The sequence below is a fragment of the Equus caballus genome, chromosome 1, assembly GCF_041296265.1.
Source record: "Equus caballus isolate H_3958 breed thoroughbred chromosome 1, TB-T2T, whole genome shotgun sequence".
In the NCBI taxonomy this organism is placed as follows: domain Eukaryota; kingdom Metazoa; phylum Chordata; class Mammalia; order Perissodactyla; family Equidae; genus Equus; species Equus caballus.
The window spans coordinates 87,070,435-87,093,613 of NC_091684.1; the positions used below are offsets into that span (position 1 = coordinate 87,070,435).

At 44.9% G+C, this 23,179-nt stretch overlaps 1 protein-coding gene across 2 annotated transcripts in view; it reads left to right on the forward strand.

Moving 5' to 3' along the window:
• The window catches only part of NID1 (nidogen 1), a 77,637-nt gene that overhangs the window by 26,232 nt on the left and 28,226 nt on the right, over nt 1-23,179 (forward strand). For both annotated transcript variants that reach the window (XM_001916503.6, XM_070264416.1), the window contains 8 exons: nt 1,396-1,545; nt 4,817-5,068; nt 7,308-7,508; nt 9,492-9,737; nt 10,740-10,883; nt 16,073-16,198; nt 19,738-19,887; nt 20,950-21,072. In XM_001916503.6, coding sequence (XP_001916538.4) covers nt 1,396-1,545; nt 4,817-5,068; nt 7,308-7,508; nt 9,492-9,737; nt 10,740-10,883; nt 16,073-16,198; nt 19,738-19,887; nt 20,950-21,072 — 1,392 coding nt within the window. The remainder of the gene's footprint in view (nt 1-1,395; nt 1,546-4,816; nt 5,069-7,307; nt 7,509-9,491; nt 9,738-10,739; nt 10,884-16,072; nt 16,199-19,737; nt 19,888-20,949; nt 21,073-23,179) is intronic.

Sequence of the window (23,179 nt, forward strand, 5' to 3'; positions counted from 1 at the left end):
CATCCTGCTTTTTACCCTGTCTCTGAAATTCTCATTCGTGAAGCCATCACTTTGAAATGGGATCATATCTGGCCCCAACAGCTTATGGTGGTGTATGACTTGGTACTGAGAAAAGCCTAAATTTGAACCCAAAATGTGTCTTAAACAGATGTTTTTATGTCCCTCTTATCCTAGTTATTTCACTGTTTTTATTAGAAAGGTCAGTGTCTTCTGTAGCCAGCAATGCATTCCTGGTGTTATGTGAGCAGTCACCCACAGATACACAGGCCATAAGGGACCCACTGGGGCTGGGCCCACAGCTGGGATGAAGCAATCCGTGGGGTCACATGTGTTCAGCTCAAGGCCCAAGTGTTCTTGGCTCCAAACGCCATCTTTATGCCCACTGGAAATTCTGCATATGTAGGACTAATTGAATCTATCTGAGCTAAACTTTACTTTTATCTTCGCCCATAACAGTCAATTATAAATTGGATCATTATCTCCTCTAAAAATGCATCCCCTCTGTGCTTTTGAACTTCATTCCAAATTAATTTGCTCTGGATTAAGGTTAATGAGCTAGTTCATAATTTTTATAAAATGAACCTGGGCAGTAGAAATTTGAAATAGGGAGAAATTCTTTTTGTTTCTTGTGTCAAAGGCTTTTAGACTAGGTGTTACTTAGGAATTATTTCTAATCAGCTTTTCAGCGTAAGAGCTTCTGTGTTATACTCCAGGGAGAAGAAAGGGGCAAATGGGTTTTAAAATATTTTAAGGTCATTAAAATGGCAAATTTTATGTTATATATATATTTTACCACAATAAAAAAAGAGTAAAAAAAAATATTTTAAGGTCCCCCCAAAATGTGAAGCTGATCTTTCTGACTATATTAGATGGACATCATATTAAGATTGATTTTGCATGGCTGTAACCTAATATGGACTCAGTGACACTGACTACCTTGGATTATAGCATTTTTAAGTAATTCACCATTATGATTTCTCAAGCTCCTTTTAGACCCATTTGCCTTGGTGATTTGAGTCATGGAGCCACCACACTATAGTCATGTGCCACATAGGGACGTGTTGGTCAACAACAGACGGCCCGCACATATGACGGTGGTCCCATGTTAGTACATGTAGCCAAGGTGTGCAGTAGGCTGTACCATCTAGGTCTGTGTAAGTGCACTCTAGGATGTTCGCACAACGAGGAAATCGCTTAACGGCACATTTCTCAGAACATATCCCCCTCATGAAGTGATGCATGACTGTATATAAGTAGCCTCAGGTTGTGAGTCCTGCCCCTGAACTGCCTAAGCAGATGGGAATTCCTGCAAGGCTTTGGATGCACAATGTGTTGAAGCCCCTGGACCCCAGTCCTGTGAAGCATTTACAGGTGTGCTGTGTTTTCTCTGGGCAGTTTTCAGCTACAACACGCATTCCCGCCAGACATGTGCCAACAACCGACACCAGTGCTCCGTGCATGCAGAATGCAGGGACTTCACTACGGGCTTCTGCTGCAGCTGTGTTGCAGGCTACACGGGGAATGGCCGGCAGTGTGTTGCAGAAGGTACTTGCTTCGATGTGTTCAGTTTCCGTGGGGAGAAGGAGGAGGAGTGGACTTTTTGTCTGGGTACTTGTTTGCAAAGGTTGCCTTACCCGGATCTCTAAAGGTGGGGAGTGTTTTTAGTGGGATGAGGATACTGATTCTCTCATTCTCTATTCTTCCTCATACTTCTCCAATGGGCGTTCCTCAGAGAATGCCCATTTTCTAATAAGGCGAGGTCTCCTTCTTTCCTGTGCTGTTTCTCCATCTCTGAGATGACTGCCATTGGGAGCCCATCTTCACGAGTGCCCCTCGCCTGAGACAAAGGCTGAAGTGTTGAACTGATGCAGCCTGGACCAGGAATTGTTAACGCCTCTCATTGTCCTCAGTTTCTTTCAAACCTCTTATTTGGTCTCACTCACAGACTTGACTATCCTACTGGTTATTAGCCTCAGCAGGGCCACTGTGGGCTGGTGTAGACCAAAGTTTGTAGTGGGTGGAATCTGTTCCAGTCCCCCTTTCCCTCGGGTTTTCCTTTCCTCTGGCCCTGAAATCACAGCATGGTAATGGCAGAGCATAAGGGGGGCACCACAGTTAATTTTAGAGCACCAAACCCATTGTGGGGCCAAGTCCAACACGGATGCAGCTGTGGGCTGACATCAGTTCTGAGTTCTGCCCCCAAAGGACCAGCGAGGCTTGATGTCCTCAGAGGTCAGAAGAATCTTCTCAGTGAAAGTCTAGGTGGTCAGGATATTGGTTTACTCAGAGAGTGAGACCAGTGGGAGTCCAGGGCCATAAACTGGAATTAAAATAAAAACAACAAGAACCCCACCGTACTGAACCTGTGTTCCTTCAGACGCCAAGTCACCTCACTTCTCACCAGTCGTTTTCCTTCTGTGTTTAATGAAGAGCCGCAGTTGCTTTGCAGAATTTGCCTAATAAATAAGACTGCGTTGGAGGAATGTTTTCTGTTTTTCAGATCCCTTGCCATAGCTATAGTTAAATCAGTTATTTTAATTTGCTAGAAAAAAAAATAGTTTCTTTCTGGGCCACAATTAGATAAAGTGAGTTTTGTTAAATATTATCTTCAGCAATGAAAGGAAATTTTGTGTACTTTTAATTTTTGAGGATGTTTATGTGTTTTCTGTTTTCTTCTCAATCCCACCACCCCAGGGGGTGTGCCTTTGCTCCTTTGTTTTAGATTGGGCTTTTCTACTTTTCTCACCCAGGGAGAAGCTTCCAAAATCTACAATGAAAGCTTCTTCTCAAGAGCAACCTCATTAGCTCTTTCCACGTCAAATATCAGAGCTGGAAATGCTGAGACGTTTGGGTTTGGTGGCAAGCTCAGATGTGCCAAGCTTTTCTGCTACGTAATGATATTATATACACGCCCCGTAATAGTTTTGTGGTTTAAGTATTTGTTGGATTCTTGCTGCTTTTGAAACATTTTTATAGGTCAAAGTTTGGGAGAAAAAAATGTGTTTGCTTTCCTTAACTTGGCTTTCCTGCTTGTTTCTGCAATTGTTTGGGAGATGCATTTTTTCGATATTAGTCTTCTAACTTCACAGCATTCCCCAGTGTAATGACACAGTTTGAGAGCAGAAATATTCTGTGTGTTGAGCATGCCTTGGCTTCTCCATGACCCTGTTCAGCAGCTTGGACACATCGAACGCGGCAAAGCTCTTCAGAACGTGGGTGATGGCGCCCAGGTGTGAGCCTGTCTGTCCAGGGTTATTCAACAAACTTTCCTGAGAACTTGCTGAGACTGAGCGAGGGAGTTGGGTGTGAAAGTCCTGTCCCTAGTAATTTGTCATCTAGGAAGAAAAACAAGATGTATACAATCAATAACTGATAGAATTTAATTCTGCATCAAACCTGAGCAGTCCAAGGTGACATTTACCTCTTCCTTCAGTTTTTTTTAAAGATAGAACTAACACACTTGTTTAAAGTATACCATTTGGTGGTTTTTAGTATTTTCACTAAGATGTGCAGCTATCACCTCTATCTAATTTTAAAATATTTCCATCGCTCCAGAAAGAAACCCTATATCCATTAGCACTCTCACTTCCCCCGGAGTCCCTCGGCCCCTGTCCATAGCTAATCTACTTTCTGTCAATATGGGTATTCCTATTCTGGACAATTCATATAAATGGAACTGTGCAATTTGTGGCCTTTTGTGTTTGATTTCTTTCACTTAATGTTTTCAAGGTTTGTCTATGTTTTAACATGTATCAGTACTTCACTCCTTTTTTCTAGCTAAATAATATTCCATTGCATGGACATACCACATTGTGTTCCATTCATCAATTGGTGGACATTTGTGTGGTTTCCCATTTTGGCTGTTATGAATAATTCTGCTAATAACATTCATGTACATGTTTTTTTACAGACACATATTTTCTATTCTTTTGGTTATATACCTAAGAGTTGGAGTATGTATAGTATAGAAAATGAAAGTTCACCAAATTGCCCTGACTGAACCACTGTTAACAATTTTCTGTACATCTCTTCAGATATTTTCCCATAGGTATAAGCTGACATTTATTATTAAGGTAATTTTAAAAACAAAAACAGTATCCTACATATATTATCTGGCAATTTATGAAGAAAGCCTTTAAATTTGCCACAGTAGGTTTCACATCTTTCCCAGTTGTCTAAATGAAACAATCCACAACAAACACTCCAGTCCACAAGCTGGTCCTGGGTCAGAGGGCATGTTGTGTGGCCTATGATGTCTTCCATGCCCGGGCCTGCTCTGGCTTGGGCTGGATGAAGCTCCAGGACTCAGACTGGCGTCCCAACCCTGGGTAATAGGACTATATTGGAGCCAGAGATGCTTATTAAGATGTATTTTAGATTAGTCAACCAAATGTCCCCGATTTCCGGGACCATCCAGTTTAGCCCCGTTGTCCCAATGAAATTACTCGTGCTGTCCTTTATACTCTCAAAAGCTGTCAAATATATAATCACCTAGTTCTAGATGACCAGTGATGCTGTTCTTCTCCTGAGATTATTTTATTTCCCCTGAAGTTCCTCCATCACACGATGGCTCCCACTGGAGCTGCTTTCATGCTGTCCATTGTCAATCAGCATGGAAGAGGGACAGGACGTTGAAATTTCTAAGGCTCATGGCCACAGTTGTAGGTACTGTCTTCTTGGGAAGAACAACCACTTTCGCTTATCCCCAAACTCTTTACCCCAGCGCTGTTTGGCCTCTTTGCTTTATAGGTACAGCTCCTATCAGACATGTTATTCTTTTTTGAAAGGCTGGCTTCTTTCTTTGTTCCCTGCTCAGGTTCCCCCCAGCGAGTTAATGGCAAGGTGAAAGGAAGGATCTTCGTGGGGAACAGCCAGGTCCCCATCGTCTTCGAGAACACCGACCTCCACTCCTATGTGGTGATGAACCACGGGCGCTCCTACACAGCCATCAGCACCATTCCCGAGACTGTTGGGTATTCTCTGCTTCCTCTGGCCCCTGTTGGAGGCATCATTGGATGGATGTTTGCAGTGGAGCAAGATGGATTCAAGAATGGGTTCAGCATCACAGGTAGTTTATGTCAGACATTAACATTAATGGGCCACACAGTTGTGCCTGGGGGACCCGGGAGTAAATGAAAGGGAACTCCATGTCTGCAGGCAACTTACTGATAAGTATTTTTTGGCTACAGAAGTAAGATGTTGAGGTAAAATTATCAATAATTTTTTCACTAATATATGTGAGCTAAGACTGTCTAGAATTGCGTTTTGATCAGGGAGCAATTTCATGGTGGAGATTTAGAAGTCTCCGGCAGAGCAAATGATGTCGTCTCATATCCTTACAACCCAAAGTGTGCGGCTCACAGCTTCCCTCCTTCTGTTTATCAAGCCTGCCTCCAAATTCCAAACCAGTCTGAAAGTGATATTTGACATTTCTTCAGTATCTGCTCGGAGAAAAAGAACCTGTCATTTCTAGCTAAATTAAGCCTGATAAACATAATCCCCATGAGTCTTAGGAAACCTGAGTTTTCTTGGAGCTTCTTAGAGACTGTGTCCTGTTCAGTCTTTAGTGGACGTGCAGGCAGATGGTCGGGGGACATTTCCCTGAGTAGCGTGGCCTCCCGCATGCTCTGCCGAGGCCAGTCCACCTGTGCGTGCTCGAGGCCCTTTCCTGGGGGCAGCTCGGGTGGAGGAGCTTGTGTCCTTCACCTCCAACCACTTCCAGGACCTGGAGTCTGTTATGCTGGGAGGCAGGTACATAGCCCTGCCTCCGACCACCGGGATCTGCCTTCTCCACCACCAGCAGCCTCGCTGGAGCCTCAGCCACGGCTTTTGTGGAAACACTGCTGAAAGCAGGGTCTGCAGGCTTTACACGGGTAACCCTCCAAAAGTTATAGCACGTAAATGCACGACTTCCTGAAGCGTGGCCATTTTAAGAAAGGAGGGGCTATATATTTGAAAAAGGGTGAACTTACCCGTAAGATATGCTAATTTATGGCCTAATGTTTTTTCTCCGTATCCCTCAGGCATATATATCCTGCGTATTATAACCATGTTCATGTTCTAGTGCAAACACGCTCTTTCCTTTGCTGACATAGTTGAACTTTGCAGTCAGACCCACCTACCCTACTCCTTCCCTCCATAGCTTTTTACATGCGTGTTGCCTTGTATGTGGGTTAATTTGCCTTGGTGATACTTTGTAACATACATCAACTTCAGCAGGGCTGAGAGAGTCTTTACAAATTGCCTGCATAGCGCCTCTTTGTTTCTACCACAGTCCTTTCTAACTGCCTCAGGACTTGTGTTATCAGTTGGGTATCTGCCTGGAACTTGCATACTGTAAAGCAGGAGTTGTCAAACTTCTTCTGCAAAGGGCCAGATAGTACATATTTTAAGCTTTGTCTAAACATTTTAGGCTATACCATCTATGTTGCAACTGCTCAACAGAGATAATAGGCAAAAGAATGAGCGTGACTGTCATCAATGAAACTTTGTTAACGGGCACTGAAATTTAAATTTCATATCATTTTCACCTATCATGAAATATTCTTTTGACTTTTTTAAAAAAAATTGTAAAATGTAAAGACTATTCTTGGCTCCAGGGCTGCTGACCAGATTTAGCCCTGGGGCCCTAGTTTGCCAGCCCCTGTTGTAATGGGAGCGTGCAAACATGGGAAAGGGAAGAAGCTGGAAGAAGGGGGAAATATTTTTTCTGCCTGTCTGGGGCTGCTGCTCTGCACAGAGCACAGGGAATTCCTGCTCCCAGGGTGGTTTCTGGTTCTGGTGACGGTTTGCCTTGAACTCACCAATCCTGAGCAGGGCTTAGCTGTTATAACAGTCATCACCTTAAATGACATCTGGGAGCCATTCACATTTGGCAGAGCACTTTTTAGCATACTTTATCTCATCTAATTCCCACAAGATAGATTGTATCCCATTTTTTATCATCAGGAAATGGAGGCTCAGTGGGGTTAAGTAGCTTGTTCAAGTTCACCCAAGCAGTACTGGGCACAGTTGGAGTCAAACCCCAGGCCCCTGCTTTTCCCAACACTACGCCTGAGCCAGCCCATCTCAGATGCTGCTGTGTAGCTGGGAAGCAGCTTCTCTCCTCTGTGCATGACTCAGTTGGGCCACATGGATATCCCAGCTCTGTCCTCAGTGTCACCAGCCCCATTTCTATCAATCACACTGAAGCATCTGCAGAGGAGGTGTGGGCCCACCCCCACTTCATGGTGCAGCACTGTGAGTCCAGGGCAGGCATGAGGGCGTCTTCTCTGACCCCAAAGTGACGGACTGACCTTGCTTTCCAGGGGGCGAGTTCACCCGCCAGGCCGAGGTGACCTTTGTGGGGCACCCGGGCAAGCTGGTGATTAAGCAGCAGTTCAGCGGCATCGACGAGCACGGACACCTGACCATCGACACGGAGCTGGAGGGCCACGTGCCGCAGATCCCATTCGGCTCCTCGGTGCACATCGAGCCCTACACAGAGCTCTACCACTACTCCCGCGGGGGTGAGCCTGCCGCGGCCGGGACGGGTGCACTCACCTGGGCTTCCAGAGGGAAATACATGGATGAGACCTTATTAGTGTCACCTTTCCACTGATTATAGACAGTGCACACTCATCAGAGAGAATTTAGTGCCAAAGAGAGAATAAGTGTAACTTACAGTCGTAAAATCAGGACATTATTGTTCACTTTAAATGTATTTCCTTTCAGCCTTTTCTCTGTATATATGTATAAAATATCCCAACATATATATAATATCCCAATATAAATATCTCAACATATTATGTAATTTCAAAATCAAGTAATATAATTTTGTTATAATATACATGTATATATAGTTAACTTTTTATTTTAAATAATTTCAAACTTACAGAAAAGTTGAAAATAGCACAATTTTAGCACCATTTACCCAGGTTCAACAATTGTTAACATTTTGCCACATTTACTGTATCATTCTTTCTCACTCATATATACATATATATGTATATTTAAGAGTAAGTTGTAGACATCATGATCGTTCACCCTCTAAATACTTGACATGTTTTTCCTAAGTACAAAACATTCTCTTACATGGCCACAGTACGATGATCGAAATCAGGAAATTTAACATTGATGCGATACTATTATATAATGTCCAGTCAGGTGCATAGTTTTTATTTAAATAAAATTGCAATCATACCACATTATTATATCTTCACTTTTCCAATTAAAGACAAATCATGAATATTTTATATTTCATTAGGTAGGCTTTGAAAACACTTTTAAATGAATCCATACAATTCTATTGTGTGGCTATTAAGTTAAACTACTCTGTTTTTAAAGCTTAGGTTATTTCCAATTTGTCCTCTTAATGAGTTGAAATGACCATGTTTGTCATAAATCTTGACCAAATCTCTGATTCTTTTCTGACTTAATTCCTAGAAAAAGAAGTGCTGAGTCAAACAGTAGGAACTTTTTAAAGGCTCTTTTTAAATTGCCGTCTAGAAAGTTTGTACCAATTACCAAGGCTTCATGGCTTAACTGTGGGGGAGGAGAGTGAGTGCATCGGAGATGGAATGGACGGGACCCCAGTCTGCAGTCAGCCTGCGACCAGATGGTGTTTCTGGCAGCCCAGCACGTGGGAGCTGGACAAGAGGCAGCTTACACTAATCTTTTATTTATCCTCTGGCTTTTATTATGAACTACAGCAGAGCACACAAATATAAAGAGTCTTTCATCCTTTTTTTAAAAATAGGAAGCTGAGAGTTTTGTCGTATGGCTAAGTGGGGCAGACCGCCTCTCTTCTCCCCTACTGAGGTTTGCTCACAGTAGTAATTTTCCAGAAACTGGCTACTGAAACCCATTTAATGTCTCACTTTTTAATATCAGAAAACTGCTTAATCTAGGGTTATACATAGCCACCACTATTTCTTGAATCCTAAGTGAGATAGCCTACATAAAGCAGTTAGCGCTCTGCTAGTCATGTGGTAAATGCTTCATAAACGATAGTTTATCTTAATGATAGTATTAGCCTGCTTGATTCCAGAAGTTTTACTTACATTATCTTATCCTCACCCCATCCATGTTGTAAAAGAAATTGAGGCTAAAGAAGTTAGTCACCGGCCCTGTGATCACACAGCTTGTGAGTGATGGTGCCGCCTGAATTCAGGTGTATCTCCTGCCACGTATGTGCTCTTTCCACCAGACCTTAATCTCTGGGTTGATTCTGGGCGGCTTAGGAACTTACAGAGAAGCACCTGATGAGAAAAAGCAATAAGTATTACTAATGCGAGTAACACCAAGAATAGCATGGGAAATCTATGAGTGGAGTGAGTCCCAACACAGAGATAAATGGCCTTATTTGACCCATTCCATCTGATCCCTCGTCTGGTAGCATTGTGGGCAGGGAATACTGCGGCTGGTTTTAAAGCCCTTGATTAAGCCCCTTGCATCCTTAAGATCTCTCCTTTGTCTCCCCGCCTCGTCTCCCTCCTTCTTCCCCATCCCAGTGATCACATCCTCCTCCACCCGGGAATACACCGTGACGGAGCCCGAGCGAGATGGCGCTGCCCCTTCACACGTCCACACTTACCAGTGGCGCCAGACCATCACCTTCCAGGAGTGCACCCACGACGACTCCCAGCTGGCCCTGCCCAGCACCCAGCAGCTCTCGGTGGACAGCGTGTTTGTCCTGTACAACCAGGAAGAGAGGATCTTGCGCTATGCTCTAAGCAACTCCATCGGTCCTGTGAGGGGTAAGAGATGGCAGCTCAGATTGGGCATCATGTATGTGCCGGCACATCTGTCTCTGTGCCCTTTGACGTGTTGTTTTTCATCTCTCGGGAAGAAGAAAATTATGCTAAAATATCTCCTGGCAGAAATAAATGTCTTGCCATCTATGATTCTTAGAAAACTACCTGTCTCTGTTCTGCTAACCTAAGGCTTCTTCATTATCCGTTTTGGGCTAGAGCAAAGAGTGCTAACTCGTTGAGTTACAGAGTGGACCATCCAAAGGCGACAGCTGGTTTTGGCAAGGCACTTCAAACACTCTGATACTCAGCCTTGAAAGGAACGTGTGCTCTCTGCCGTGTGACAGCACATCGCAGTGCTGAGGTCTGGTCTCTCGGTGCTTCTGGCTGCATGGAAGGAGCTGGCATTTTGGGAGCTAGCATGACATCTGTCTCAGATTTCACGTCATCCAAATCTTAAAGCCCCAGGGGTTCTGTGTATTTTGAGTCTGGATGTTAAGATCTTTCTCTTTTTCAGTTATTTATGGTTCTCCTTCCATATCCAGGTCGCTTCTCCAGCTGCCCAAGGTTGTCCTTGCTTGACTCCAAAAAGCAGAAGGAGGGCAGGTGCCTTTCTCCCTCCTTTGACAACTGTAGCTCTAGGCAGCAGAGGTTGGCGCATCTTTTGCTTAAAAGGCCATAGAGTAAATATTTTAGATTTTGCTAGCTATACAGTGTCTGCCACAAGATCTCAGTTCTGCCATGGTAGCACAAAAGTGGCCACAGACCGTATGCAAGTGAGTAGGTGTGGCTGGTTTCCAGTAAAACTTTATTAACAAAAACAGGCATCAGTCTAGAGGGATGTAGTTTGCTGATCCTGCCCCAGGGTGACACAGGAGTCGGCTGGTTTCCTGTTCCAGGACCCCTGCTGCTCTCCTGGTCATCAGCTATGCCTTACTTTCTGTGGAAGGAGGAAACCTGCAAGACTTTCTGAATACTCACTTGGTTTCAATGGCTCTGCCTTCACAGATGGCTCCCCTGATGCGCTTCAGAATCCTTGCTACATCGGCACTCATGGCTGTGACACCAACGCGGCCTGCCGCCCCGGCCCCGGGACACAGTTCACCTGCGAGTGCTCCATCGGCTTCCGAGGAGACGGGCGGACCTGCTCTGGTATGGCCATCAGTTGTGACTTGTAGGGGCTGGGGGAAACAGCCTAGGAGGAATTATCCAGACTCTGTAAAGCAGAGAGCTGGGTGAGGCGAGGAAGCACGGGTGAGGTACATCCTGGTGGGCAGGCCATGCCCGGGCTGTTTAAGCCCCGCACTCGGTGTTCCCTTGGTAATGTGGGTTCCTGCCCTTTTCTTTCATCTGATCAGATGCACTGACTCTGAGCAACAGAGTAGGATGTATAAGGCCACACTCCACTTCACCTTAAGAACACACAGGTTTACAGGGAAGCTAAAGTCAGCACTGTTTATAACACTAACAAGATGACAGTAACTGTCACGGACCCAGGCGCTGTCTGTTAAGCACTTCACAAACACCGTCTCATTTAATTTGAATTGAATCAAGTTGAGTTGAACCATCTCTGATGAGATAGGTTCTTTCAATTCTGTCTTTTTAAAATTATTTTTAATTGTGGTAAAATACATATAACATAAAGTTTAACATTTTAACCATTTTAAGTGTACAGTTCAGCAACATCGAGTTCATTTGCATTGTCATGCAACCGTCACCACCATCCATCTCCAGAACTCTTTTCCTCTTGCAGAACTGAAACTCTATTCCCGTTAAGCAGCAGCTTCCCATTTGCCTTCCCCCCAGCCCCTGGTAACCACCTTTCTATTTTCTGTCTCTGAATTTGACTACTCTGGGTACCTTGTATGTGTGGAATCATACGTATTTGTCCTTTTGTGACTGGCTTATTTCACTCAGCATAATGTCCTCACGGTTCGTCCACGTTGTAGCATGTGTCACAATTTCCTTCCTTTTGAAGGCTGAATAATAGTCCATTGCATGTGTATACTCCATTTTTTTCAATCCATTCATCTGTCTATGGACACTTGGGCTGATTCAATTCTTTGGCTATTGTGAATAATGCTGCTATGAACATGGGTGCACGAATATCAATGTTTGAGTCCTTGCTTTCAGTTCTTTTCGGTATATTACAAGAAGTGGAATTGCTGGATCCTATGGTAATGCTATATTTGATTTTTTGAGGACCTGCCACTCTGTCTTCCATAGTGACTGCACCATTTTACATTCCCACCGCCATTACACAAAGGTTGCAATTTCTCCTTTTCCATGCCAACACTTGTTTTTTTGGGGTTTTTTTGATAGTGGCCATCCTAATGGGTAGGAAGTTCATTCCTATATTTACAGATGAGAAAATTGAGGCTCATTAAAGTGAGCCAGTGACATTGAAACATTGCAATTTGAGTCTCTGACTCAAGCCAGTATATTACTGTGCTTTCTCATGGCACTGATTTTATTACTTATAGTTTAACTTTAAATAATTTCACATAGATGGCTTGATATTTATATGTTTCTTACTAAATTTTAACCCACTACCAAGGGGCAGTTAGTTGACTCCTGACTCAGTGAAGAGTCCAGACAGCAGAGGCCACTAGTGCACGAATGTCCTAAATCTGCAGCAGACGGCTCACTGATGAATGTAAGGAATGCCAGAAGTAAGATTCCCTCGTGACGTGTGTCCGCACATATGTTTGGCCAGAAAGATGAGCAGCCCCCTTTAAGGCCTGGGGTAAGAATCTAGGGAGCCCAGCAGCCTTGAATTTGGGAAGGATGCCTTGGGTCTGGAATCCAGTGCCTCCAATTAATGGCAGATTTGGTGTGCTGATTTACCGTGAAGGTTAGCAGATCCTGCTGTGGGGTGTTGCTGTAATTGCTTCAGGGTGAAACTTCAGGTGAGATGCTCACTGGAACGTCTGACCTGATGGAGAGCAGGGACTTCGCTTACAGGAGCAGGCTGCACCGTTGCTTAGCCAGCTTACTGATAACTTTGTACATGTGCTAGAATTCAATCCGAGACTCACTTTCCTTGTACCATACCACTGGGGAGGGGACATAGTTCCCACTCACCTCTGATCATCAGAGTTCCCCAGATTTCCCCAAAGAGCCCAACGGCCTCAAATGGCTGAATTGGCTGAGGCCAGTTTGAAGCAGCATGATACTTTGTGTGTGTGAGCGGAGCCCTCCCTGGGCCATGAAGATGCGATGCACACCAGGCAAGGATGGGGCTCCCTCATTTCTCCAGCAGAAGCCTGCACCTCCTTAGCCTTTATGTAGCCCTGTGTCAATTTCCTAAGCCAATCGAAGCTTAGTCCAACATGGAGCTACCGCAGTGCGCTGCTGCTGAACCCCACCCTGGCTAAGTCCACTCTTGGGGTCGGAGCTTGTCATAGTGGGAGTGCTTGCTTCCCTTCACAAAGCATGACCAGTCATGCTTTCTGTAATCTGTTGCTATCAGAGAAAACCCTCTGAGGTCCTCACCCGGGAAGACAGGTGGTCGTGTGTGGACTTGCCTTTGTCCTATGGTTAGTCCTCGTTCCGGCAGATTAGCGCCATGGAATGTGGGTATATTCCCAGTCAGGCTACGTTTTGTTCCGGGTCACTAGAACGTGCTCCAAAGTGTTAATGCATTGAGACACTAGGCTGATGATAGGAAATTGCATTAAGCAGATCACTTCATGTATTATTTTGACCTGGAAAGTGCCTTAGAAGAGAATGAGGATGAGCCTTTGTAATTCAGTGTGCATGACGCTGATATAATGATAGATGACATCCCAAACAAGGCCGGTGTTGGTTAGACACCGCAGAGCGAGCCTCCAGGGTAATTAGGAGAAGACTTCCGGGTGGCTCACAGAGCTCTGGAGCCTGGCAGAATGGCTTCGTAGATTTCTCAGTTGGGAGTCTGTGGAGAGAGTTTTGGATAATCTCTCGCTGAGTAATTTTGAGTACACACAAGGCATTTAACAACTCAGCCATGAGACTCTCCTTCTTAAAGAGCCTGATCTTTAGAAAAGGGACAAATTGGAGAAACTTAAGAGTTGTTGGAAATATGTGAAAAGTAGCCACTCTGGAAAACAATCAGAAAGGAAGCAGTAATTACAAGAATAATCCAGGATTTTCCTATTGGGGTAGAGAATGATTTATATGAAAGGAAATCTCTCCCCAGAGAAGAGGTTGACTCGATGTTGAATAATAAGAACAATAATCTTCAAACAGATATTGTGATATTTTATGAGGAACAGTTATCACCAATTCACTACTTCCACCAAAGAAAGGATTAAAGTCTTATCCTCAGTTTACGGAAGGGAGGATTTAAATAAGACATTAGGAAGAATTTCTAAACTGTAAGCACGATGAGATCTTAGCGGGGAAATTGCTAGGTCTAGCTCTGAAGAAAAGGGGTCGCCCAGCTTGGATTATATGTGTAGACCTGCATGGAGGTGGAGGTTGTGGTAGGGGACCATCCGCTCCCTGATCCCGTGGGCCCCCAGGTCCTATTTTCCAGTGGCTCTCCAGGTAGGGTGTGAGGGCCACGCACCCTTCTAGTCACCTAAGAAGCTTTTTTGAAACACACAGCTTCCCTTTCCATAAACCTTCCGGGGGGAATGGAATTCGGAAAAGTTCCCCTGGTGATTTTGTTCTGTCCCTTTGACTGAAAACTGTTGCTCTGTGCTCTGTGCTCTGGCACTTGAGTGTGAGCCGTGGAGCCCTGCAGTCTGCATGGCGTGTCCAGACATCTGTGCCGGGAGTGTCTTCTGAGAGTTGTGGCGCAGAGACAGTGGAAGCCAGATGATCTTTTTCTCGCATGCTGTTGGAGCAGCAGCTGGTGGATGGAGTGTAAAGTCCACGCTTGCTGAATAGCCCCCACACCCACCGCAGCGCCAGCCCATGGAAGAGGCTGCCTTGGGAGGGCTTTGTTCCATAACCTTACAGCTGTGCCTGGAGCAGTCTCCTTGTGCGAGATCTTGTATCTTAAACATTTCACAGAAACGTACATTGCAGTATATTTTCAAGAAGCTGGATACCATTGGGTTTGGGTTTTGCCTGGCTATAGGTCAAACCATGCAGCTGGTGTGGCAAAAATGCTTGTCTTGTGCAGTGTTGTCCAATAAGCCAGCAGGGCATTTGTCTCACCGGTGGAGAGACTGGCTAGATTGCCCATCGGAGGCGTACGCGTGAGCTTTTGTCTCCCGAATGTGAAAGATTCCCATTAGGGCATTAAGGAGGGGTGGTTGAGATGGGGAGAGGAGTTGTGTGGTCTCAGCCATTATGAACTCCTCCTTATCGGCGTCTTAGAGTTCTAGAAATGACAGAAGTAACTGTGTACACTCTGAGAATAAGCTTGGCAAGGAAGGACCTTACCAACTTACCATCCATCAGTGGTCAGGTAACCAGGGTAATGACAGGTTAGCTTGGTTTCTTGTCTGGGCCACCAGCCTTCCTGTAGTGGTAGCCACAGACTGGCCCCAATGCCTAGTGGCCATCTGAGGGCCATGTTTCTAGAATTGGCCAAATCTGTCCCCATGGCTTGTGGTGTAGGATGAATCCCTAAAAATTATAATAATAGCTACATTTTTTGAGCATGCTAGGTGTTCCTCTGGCTTACATCCATTTTGTAACCCTTAGAAGAACCTCTCAAGATGAATAGTATTATGTGTATTTACCAACAGGGAAACTGAGGCTGAATAGTTAGGTAACTTGCCCAAGACCACACGAGCTGTAACTAAAGGAGGCAGGATTTGAATTTAGCTATGTCCAGCTCCAAAGCATAGGTTTTTGGGTTCCATAATATCCCATATAGTGGCTGTAGTGTTGTTCTGTGAGGGGACATCACCCCACTAGCTCATTTACAATCTTATGATTCAATGGCTTTCCTTTTAGTGCAGTCAGCTCCAGATATTCCAAAATTCACACTTAGGCTTTAAATTGTTCAGCTTTTCTTTGTAACTGTCATTGGAGAAAGGTAATATTTCTGAACAAGGCATGTTTAAATATGCTGTGTAGTTTCGGAACCTTATTCAGAGTCTGGACACTTGTCTGTACATCTTCCTAACAAGTATTTGCCAGTCGGATGTTAGCGGGCCCCAGGCTCAGCAGCTGGCTCCGGGAGAGGTGGGGGAGCACACGGGTACTTAGGAGGAGGGCCTGGGACCACTCTCTAAAGTGAGGCACAGAAAGAAAATCTTATTTAACACGACTTTTGGAATATAGAAACATTTGTTTTAAAATTGTCCATCCACAGGCCAAAATGCTTTCTATTTTATTTTACTTAGTGATGTTTGAAGAAGTTTTTTTAAAAGTCTGCATCTTTTGAAAACTTGCTGTAGATATCGATGAGTGTTTAGAACAGCCCTCGGTGTGTGGGAGCCACGCGATCTGCAATAACCACCCGGGAACCTTCCGCTGTGAGTGTGTGGAGGGCCATCGGTTTTCAGAGGAGGGAACCTGTGTGGGTAAGTTCTCTGGGTGACCTTTCAAAGCGTTTATTCACAGGGTGCATGTCAGTGCCTGTATAAAAGGCATTGCCCAGGTGATTGTCCTGGCTTCAATGGAAGGTGCCGGCTTCTGTGTGGGGCAGGGCACTTTACCAAGATGAATCAGATTTTGTTCCTTCCCTCCAACTACCTGGAAAGTCACATGGACAAGGAATAAGGAATGTCGTCGTCTACGCTAGTAAGACCGTCACCTCGCCTATTACGAGCTTTTGCATTACATCTCCTTCTTATGAAACTTTTTAATTCTTTTCGTTATTCTTTTAATAGCTATTAAAACAATTAGACTTGTTTCTCTTTATAGCTGGTGGCCTTGGGGTTCATGTGGAGGAACCACCTTATATGCGCTTGTCTCATTACCTGCTTTAGAGTAAAATTTTGTTGATTTATATGTAAATTTCCATTTTGGTCCATTCTGTTTATGGATTTCAATTTTAGAAGCCACGAGTAGCAGCATAACTTCCTGGCCTTACCGGAGTTAAGTGAGTTGAGGCTATTAAATTGGCTAATTATGCTTTAGGATGATGATGCTTTTTGTGGTGATGATGTCGGGCCAACCACAAAGAGCCAGATGGTTTAAATTTTTCCACTTTTTCCTAGTGCTGCACTTTGACCTGTTAGTTGCAAGAGTTTTAAGTGCAAAGATTCTTGTGGATTTCCAGGTCTAGAGGGCAGCGTGCTGAATGGGCCATCTGAACTCCACATTTCTTCCCAATTTCAATCAGATTCCTGTTTTACTGCATAGTGAACCGTCTCCTTGCCCCTTCCTTGCTGTTTACTAAACCCTAGCATACTTTCTGTTTGCTCCATCTATCTGTTTGCTCAGATGAGGCCGCCGAGGTCCCAGGGTGAGGTGGTGCCTTGAGGGCGGGAGGGAACAAGCAGTTCTCATATTTTGAGTATGACCCAAACATCTGTGAATTTAGCGAAGCCAGTCCCCTTTGCACAGAGTCGAGATTTCAGCTCTGCTAAAGTTACTCCTACCTTTTTTTTTTTAGTAGAGAATAACAATTTCTGTGTTCTTTACTTTTTGAGATGAAGGAGATTCAAAGGTTTATTTTTCAGGGCAGCACCATTTACATTACATTTCAGCTCAAATTTGGGTAATGGATCCTTTACCCTTTGGGTGGTGAAATGTGCAGTCCTGGGTCAGATGTGTGTGAGGCATGATGTCCTGGGCTTCTGTATCCAACCATTCCTGATGTCCACACTCACTGGAGGGGCAGAGTGGGGTGCAAGACAAGTGGTGTGCAAATGTCTACTCCTAGGCATTTGATTTTGAGGAAGACACTTAACCTCTCTGGCCTCAGTTCCTCGCCTGTAAATGGGGTGATTAGACTGGATCATGGGTTTACTGTGTCCCATGGAGATGCCTCAGGAACTGCCAATGAGGACATTAGGGAGACGTGGGCAGACTCTTGTCCTCTGTCCCGACCTCCCACCTTTCGTTTTCTACATATCCAACTCTGCTTTGTGGACTTCCATATTTGGCATTTTCTGTAAGCCTGTGACTTTCTCTTTTCCACTGGGTGAAACTTTTACAGCTAATCGGAATGTGCGAAGTGTGTTTACACCAAGGAAAGTCGGCCTCGGCTTGCCCGTAAATCACCTTTATGTGAAGACGTAGACACTCTCTCTGAGTGGACACGGCCCTATGATACGTGGCCTGGTGGATGGAGCGTGGGGAAATTTGAGATCCCACTGAGTCCTCACATGGGCATCCTTGTGCAGCGCACACACCGTGCACCTGCCCATCTGTCAGGGCAGGAACAGGGCTGGGCCTAGGCTTTAGTCGTGCCTCCCCCAGTGTTCCCATTCCCCCTCCCTTGCCTGTCACAATGTTAGGAGAAATCATTGTAAAGCATTCATTTTTGTGATCTTATTCTCAGAACTTAAAGTAATTAGAGGCTGTATGAAACCACTCGACTCTTTATTCCCTGCCCGCTTCTCTCCCTATGATGCGTGACTTCACTCCCTTGGTTTGTCCTTCCCTCTTGACATCTCCTTCCTTCTCCCTTGTTGCCTCATTTCCTGGCCCAGTCAGCCTACAGGTGTCTCTCAGGGACCACCGTCAGGTGGGTGGCAGCATCTCAGAGCTGGCCACCCTGCTCTGCTCATTCTGGCTCAGGGCACCATCCTTTTTCAAGGTTCTCTTCAGAAGGGAAGGAGCTAGAAAAGTGCAACCCCAACTTACAATTTAATTGTAATTGTAATTGATTTTTTTTTCCTGAGGAAGATTGGTCCTGAGCTAACATCTGTGCTGATCTTCCTCTATTTTGTATGTGGGTCACCACCACAGCATGGCCACTGACTCCCGGTCTGTGCCCGGGAGCCAAACCTGGGCCACTGAAATGGAGTGCACTAAATTTAACCAATAGGCCACAGTACTGCCCCCATTAATTTTTACTTCGTATTTTGAGCCCAGTTTTCTCTCCTTTCCAAAACTTGCCCCTCCATTCCTGGGCCACTGAAGTGGAGCGTGTGAACTTAAGCACTCAGCCACAGGGCCAGCCCCATGCTTTTTCTTATATAAGACCATTTTCCATGCCAAAATGATTTTCTTCTTAAAGAAGCTTTAAAAGTCACCTTTGCAACTCCAAACAGTTGAGTTCTACCTTGGAACCCCAGAGAAACTGAACCAGCCATTGGAAATCACCTCCTAGACTTCAGCCCTTGGCTTCCATCTTGAAGCAGAAGATGGGGTATTATTGACTAGCTCTGTCACTCCCCCGCTTCATAAGCCCTCACTCCATGAATTCTATCATCAGGACCCTTTAGAAAATAATAGTCCCATTTACTGGGCCTGCCTGTGCTTGGCATGCTGGAAGTAATTCTTACTCTCCAGAGAGGCTCCAAGAAGTTATATGATTTACCCAAAGCCACGTGGGGGACACGTATACCTGGTAGAAACCCAGGGCTTCCTACCCCAAAGGCCCACAGCCTTTCTACCAAGCCTGTCTCATTGACCTGGAAAGGTTTATTTCTCCTTCTTTGGTGGGAAGTGGGTGACTTTGACTTTGCCATTTGTAGTGGCTGTTCCACCTTCCCAGTGGGCCAAGGTTAAAGACACCGCAGAGGTCTCAGATCCTTAGCTCCAAACGCTCCACCAACAGAGTTGCCGTAGGAAGCACGTCCACTTTCAGATGGTCCACATCCACATGCAGATGAAGGGACGGTTGGGTTATGGGGACCTGGTATGGAGAGTGGCTGAGACAGAGCCCTGGGGTGAAACTGAGGTGGAAAGCCAGGCTGGATGACCGACCGGGTGTGAGTCTGTGGAGACTATGCAGAGGCAGAATCTGGGTGGGAGGAAACGGGAGGGGAGCCTGGGGTACAGCCCAGTGGGGAGCAGGGGTGAAGCCTGAAGAGATGCCTGGAGGTTGGGGTCCAGGTACAGTCGCCCCAGTGGACCACACTGCTGGTGTGGCGGGAGTTTGGAAGGGCACCGGGGCCGTTCAGGGGACTCCCTTCCAAACACTGTGTCACTCTCTTGTTTGAAGCTGTCGTGGACGAACGCCCCATCAACTACTGCGCGAGTGGCCTCCACGACTGTGACATACCCCAGCGGGCCCAGTGTATCTACACGGGCGGCTCCTCCTACACCTGTTCCTGTTTGCCAGGCTTCTCTGGGGATGGCCGAGCCTGCCAAGGTGCGAAGTTGCTCTGGGTGTTCTCTGTGTAGCCTGAAAAAATTCCCTAGGTGGTACTTATCACGTGCATGTTACCCACTCACCACCGAATTTAAGAGAATTATTCTCTCAACTCTACGGGGTAAAGGGGCTGCATTTTGTATCTCTCTAGTAGTTTGAACTTTGGGTTTCCTTTGGGGGGCTGTTCTCATTGGGGAAGACACTTGGCCTCCCCCTACTATTTGATGCCGTGTGACTTGCTTATACAAGCAACAATTAAACACCAGCTGTCTGCTGGGAACCAAGCAGACTATTTGTCTTTTTGTGTCTATTTTCACAAAAAGACAAATGATCCTTGCATATATGAAGGTTGAAGTCCAGGCTTTTATTTAACAAGATATGTGTATCTAGTCATTCACCTGGCCTGCTCTAACCTGCTGCAAGAGAAGTGAAGTCCTCTTAGTGAATAAGTGATTGCAGAGTCAGAGAATAAATGAGCCCACAGAATTCTTCCAGGCCTGAGATCAGCCCATCATTGGCTGCCAGGAGGATCTTAACAATGATTTTAGGTAAGATAACTGTGAACACAGTATCACAGTCCCTTGGTTTGCAAAATTACTTCACATTATACCATAGATTGTTTCTGAAAAGTCCAAGCTTTTCTAAGATAGATTATAATTTCTGATACTTTGTCTTCATTGCTGAACATGTGAATTTTCTCTTGTCGCTGAGGTTTTTCTGACAAGCTGTTAATAATCTGTCTCCAAACTCTCAGACAATTTTAAAGCTCTCATTTATGCTGAGAAGGGTCATTTTATGATGCAAAAGAATCCTGTTTTCCTTTTGCAAGCTTGATTTTTTATGAGAACATTATTATCAAAGTGAAACACATTTGTAAATGCACGAGGTAGAAATTAAGAAGTGAGTTAATATTTTGATAATTAAGGTTTAGTGAGTTCTAAATCACTGTTCCAAGATCAGAAACACTGTCCCACAGCATTGAGCAAGTGGCTTAAATTATTGTGTAAACTATGAACTCCAGAGGAAATCTCATTGTCCCTGGGCTTGGTGGCTGTTTTGCAGACGTGGACGAATGCCAGCCAAGCCGATGTCACCCTGACGCCTTCTGCTACAACACTCCAGGTTCCTTCACTTGCCAGTGCAAACCTGGATATCAGGGAGACGGCTTCCACTGTGTGCCTGGGGGTAAGATGTTGGGGACACTTGGAGTTGGTAGGTCATTGCCATATCTGTGAGTACTGAGGACATGGCCCTCGGAGAGAAGGTGAGGTGGGGAAGTGGGGGGCTCCATGGACAGTCCTAAAGGTTGTTGAGCTGGGAGATGAGAGCTCAGGTGGCAGCGTAAAGTCACGCAGGTTGTGCAATGCACAATTCCGGGGGTTGCCACACATGGACCATAGCTGTGCTGGCAGCCTGGAGTCTGGTCATCCTTGTAATGTGAGCAAGCCGTGCAGGGTACGAGCTGGTCTATTTTAGTCAGAGTTCACCAGAGAAACAGAACCAATAGGAGATATATATATATATATAGAGAGAGAGAGAGAGAGAGAGAGAAAGAGAGAGAGAAATGTGTGTAAATACATATATATATTTATATTTAAAGAGGTTTACTATAAGGAATTGGCTCACATGATTATAGAGCCTGGTCTGTATTAGTCAGGGTTCTCCAGAGAAACAGAACTAATAAGATATGTGTGTGTGTGTATATATATGTATTTATCTATAAAGAGATTTACTGTAAGGAATTGGCTCATGCGATTATAGAGGTTGGCAAGTCCCCAGATCTGCAGTCACAAGCTGGAGACCCAGGAGAGACGATGGTGTCATTTTAGTCTGAATGCCAGCAGGCTTGAGACCTAGGAAGAGCCAATGTTTCCATTCAAGTCCAAGGCAGGAAAAAGCCCAGGATCCAGTTCATAGGTTTTCAAGAAGGAAGAATTCTCTCTTACTCTGGGAAGGGTCAACCTTTTGTTCTATTCTGGCCTTCCACTGATTGGATGAGGCCCACCCACATTAGGGAGGGCAATCTGCTCTACTCAGTTTATGGAGCTAAAGTTTAATCCCATCCCACACACCTTCACAGAAATACCCAGAGTAATGTTTGACCAAATATCTTGGCACCCTGTGGCCTAGTCAAGTTGATACATAAAATTAACCATCACAGCTTCCTAAAAGTCATGGGGAATAGAGCTAGGGTGAGGGTGGCAGGTGAAAGACCACTGGCTGGGGACAGATGCAGGCTGAGGACACCACGGAAGTGTCCATATTACCTATTATACTTGGACTGTGCAGCTGCTAGAGCTGCCTGCTGACCTGACACTTGAGTGGCATCTCGTTAGATCGTAAGGATAATGCCAGCCCCAGGTCAGTACCTGGAATGAGCCCAGGAACTTAGGAGTCTCTCAACAAATGCTGGTGAGTGCGTAAGTATAATTGGCTGCCACTTGTATAGAACCTACTATGCGCTAGGTGCTTGACCTGCACTATTTCATTGAAGGTTCGTCATCATCTTTTTAGAGTGAGTGCTGTCACTTACAATCTCTATTTACACGGAGGATGCTGTAACTTAACAAGATAAAGGCACAATCAGGCTCCCACGGGTAGGAAGTACTAGAACTAAGACTCAAACCCAGGTCTGTTGGATGGACTCCAATCTGGATTCAGTCATCTAAACCACATGGTATCTGTCATGAGATTAAGAATATATTTGACACCTCAGACTGGAGTTAGCCAGTCATATTTGTTTTTAATTACTGCTGTTGTTGTTGGCCAGATATACTTATGCCACTATAAATGTTTCAAGAAGAGAGAAGTGAAAATTTCTGTTTCATCACTTTTTACAGCAGTGTTTCTATCTGTCTCCTTCACTAGCCTGTGAGTGCCTTGAGGACAGGCTGCATGTGTATCTCATTTTTATGTCCCCAGTATCTAGTGGAGTATGTGGCCCATGGTGGGGCTCACAACTATTTATAGTTGTCGAAGAAATAAATGAATGCACCAGTTTCGACTCCTACCAGCAGTAGATAGAAGTGTTTATTTACCCACACTCAGCAGGACTGAGTGTGACCAATTGTAGGCTAGTTGCCCATCTAAAAGGAGAAAAATATCAAATTAAAGTTTACATTTTGATATATAACACTATATGTTGCTGGTCTAAATTGTTTTCTTCTGCTTAGCACAGGGGTCAGCAAACTACAACTCACAGGTCAAATCTGGCCCACTGTCTATTTTTGTAAATAAAGTTTTATTGGAACATAACCATGCTTGTTAATTTACATATAGTCCATGGCTGCTT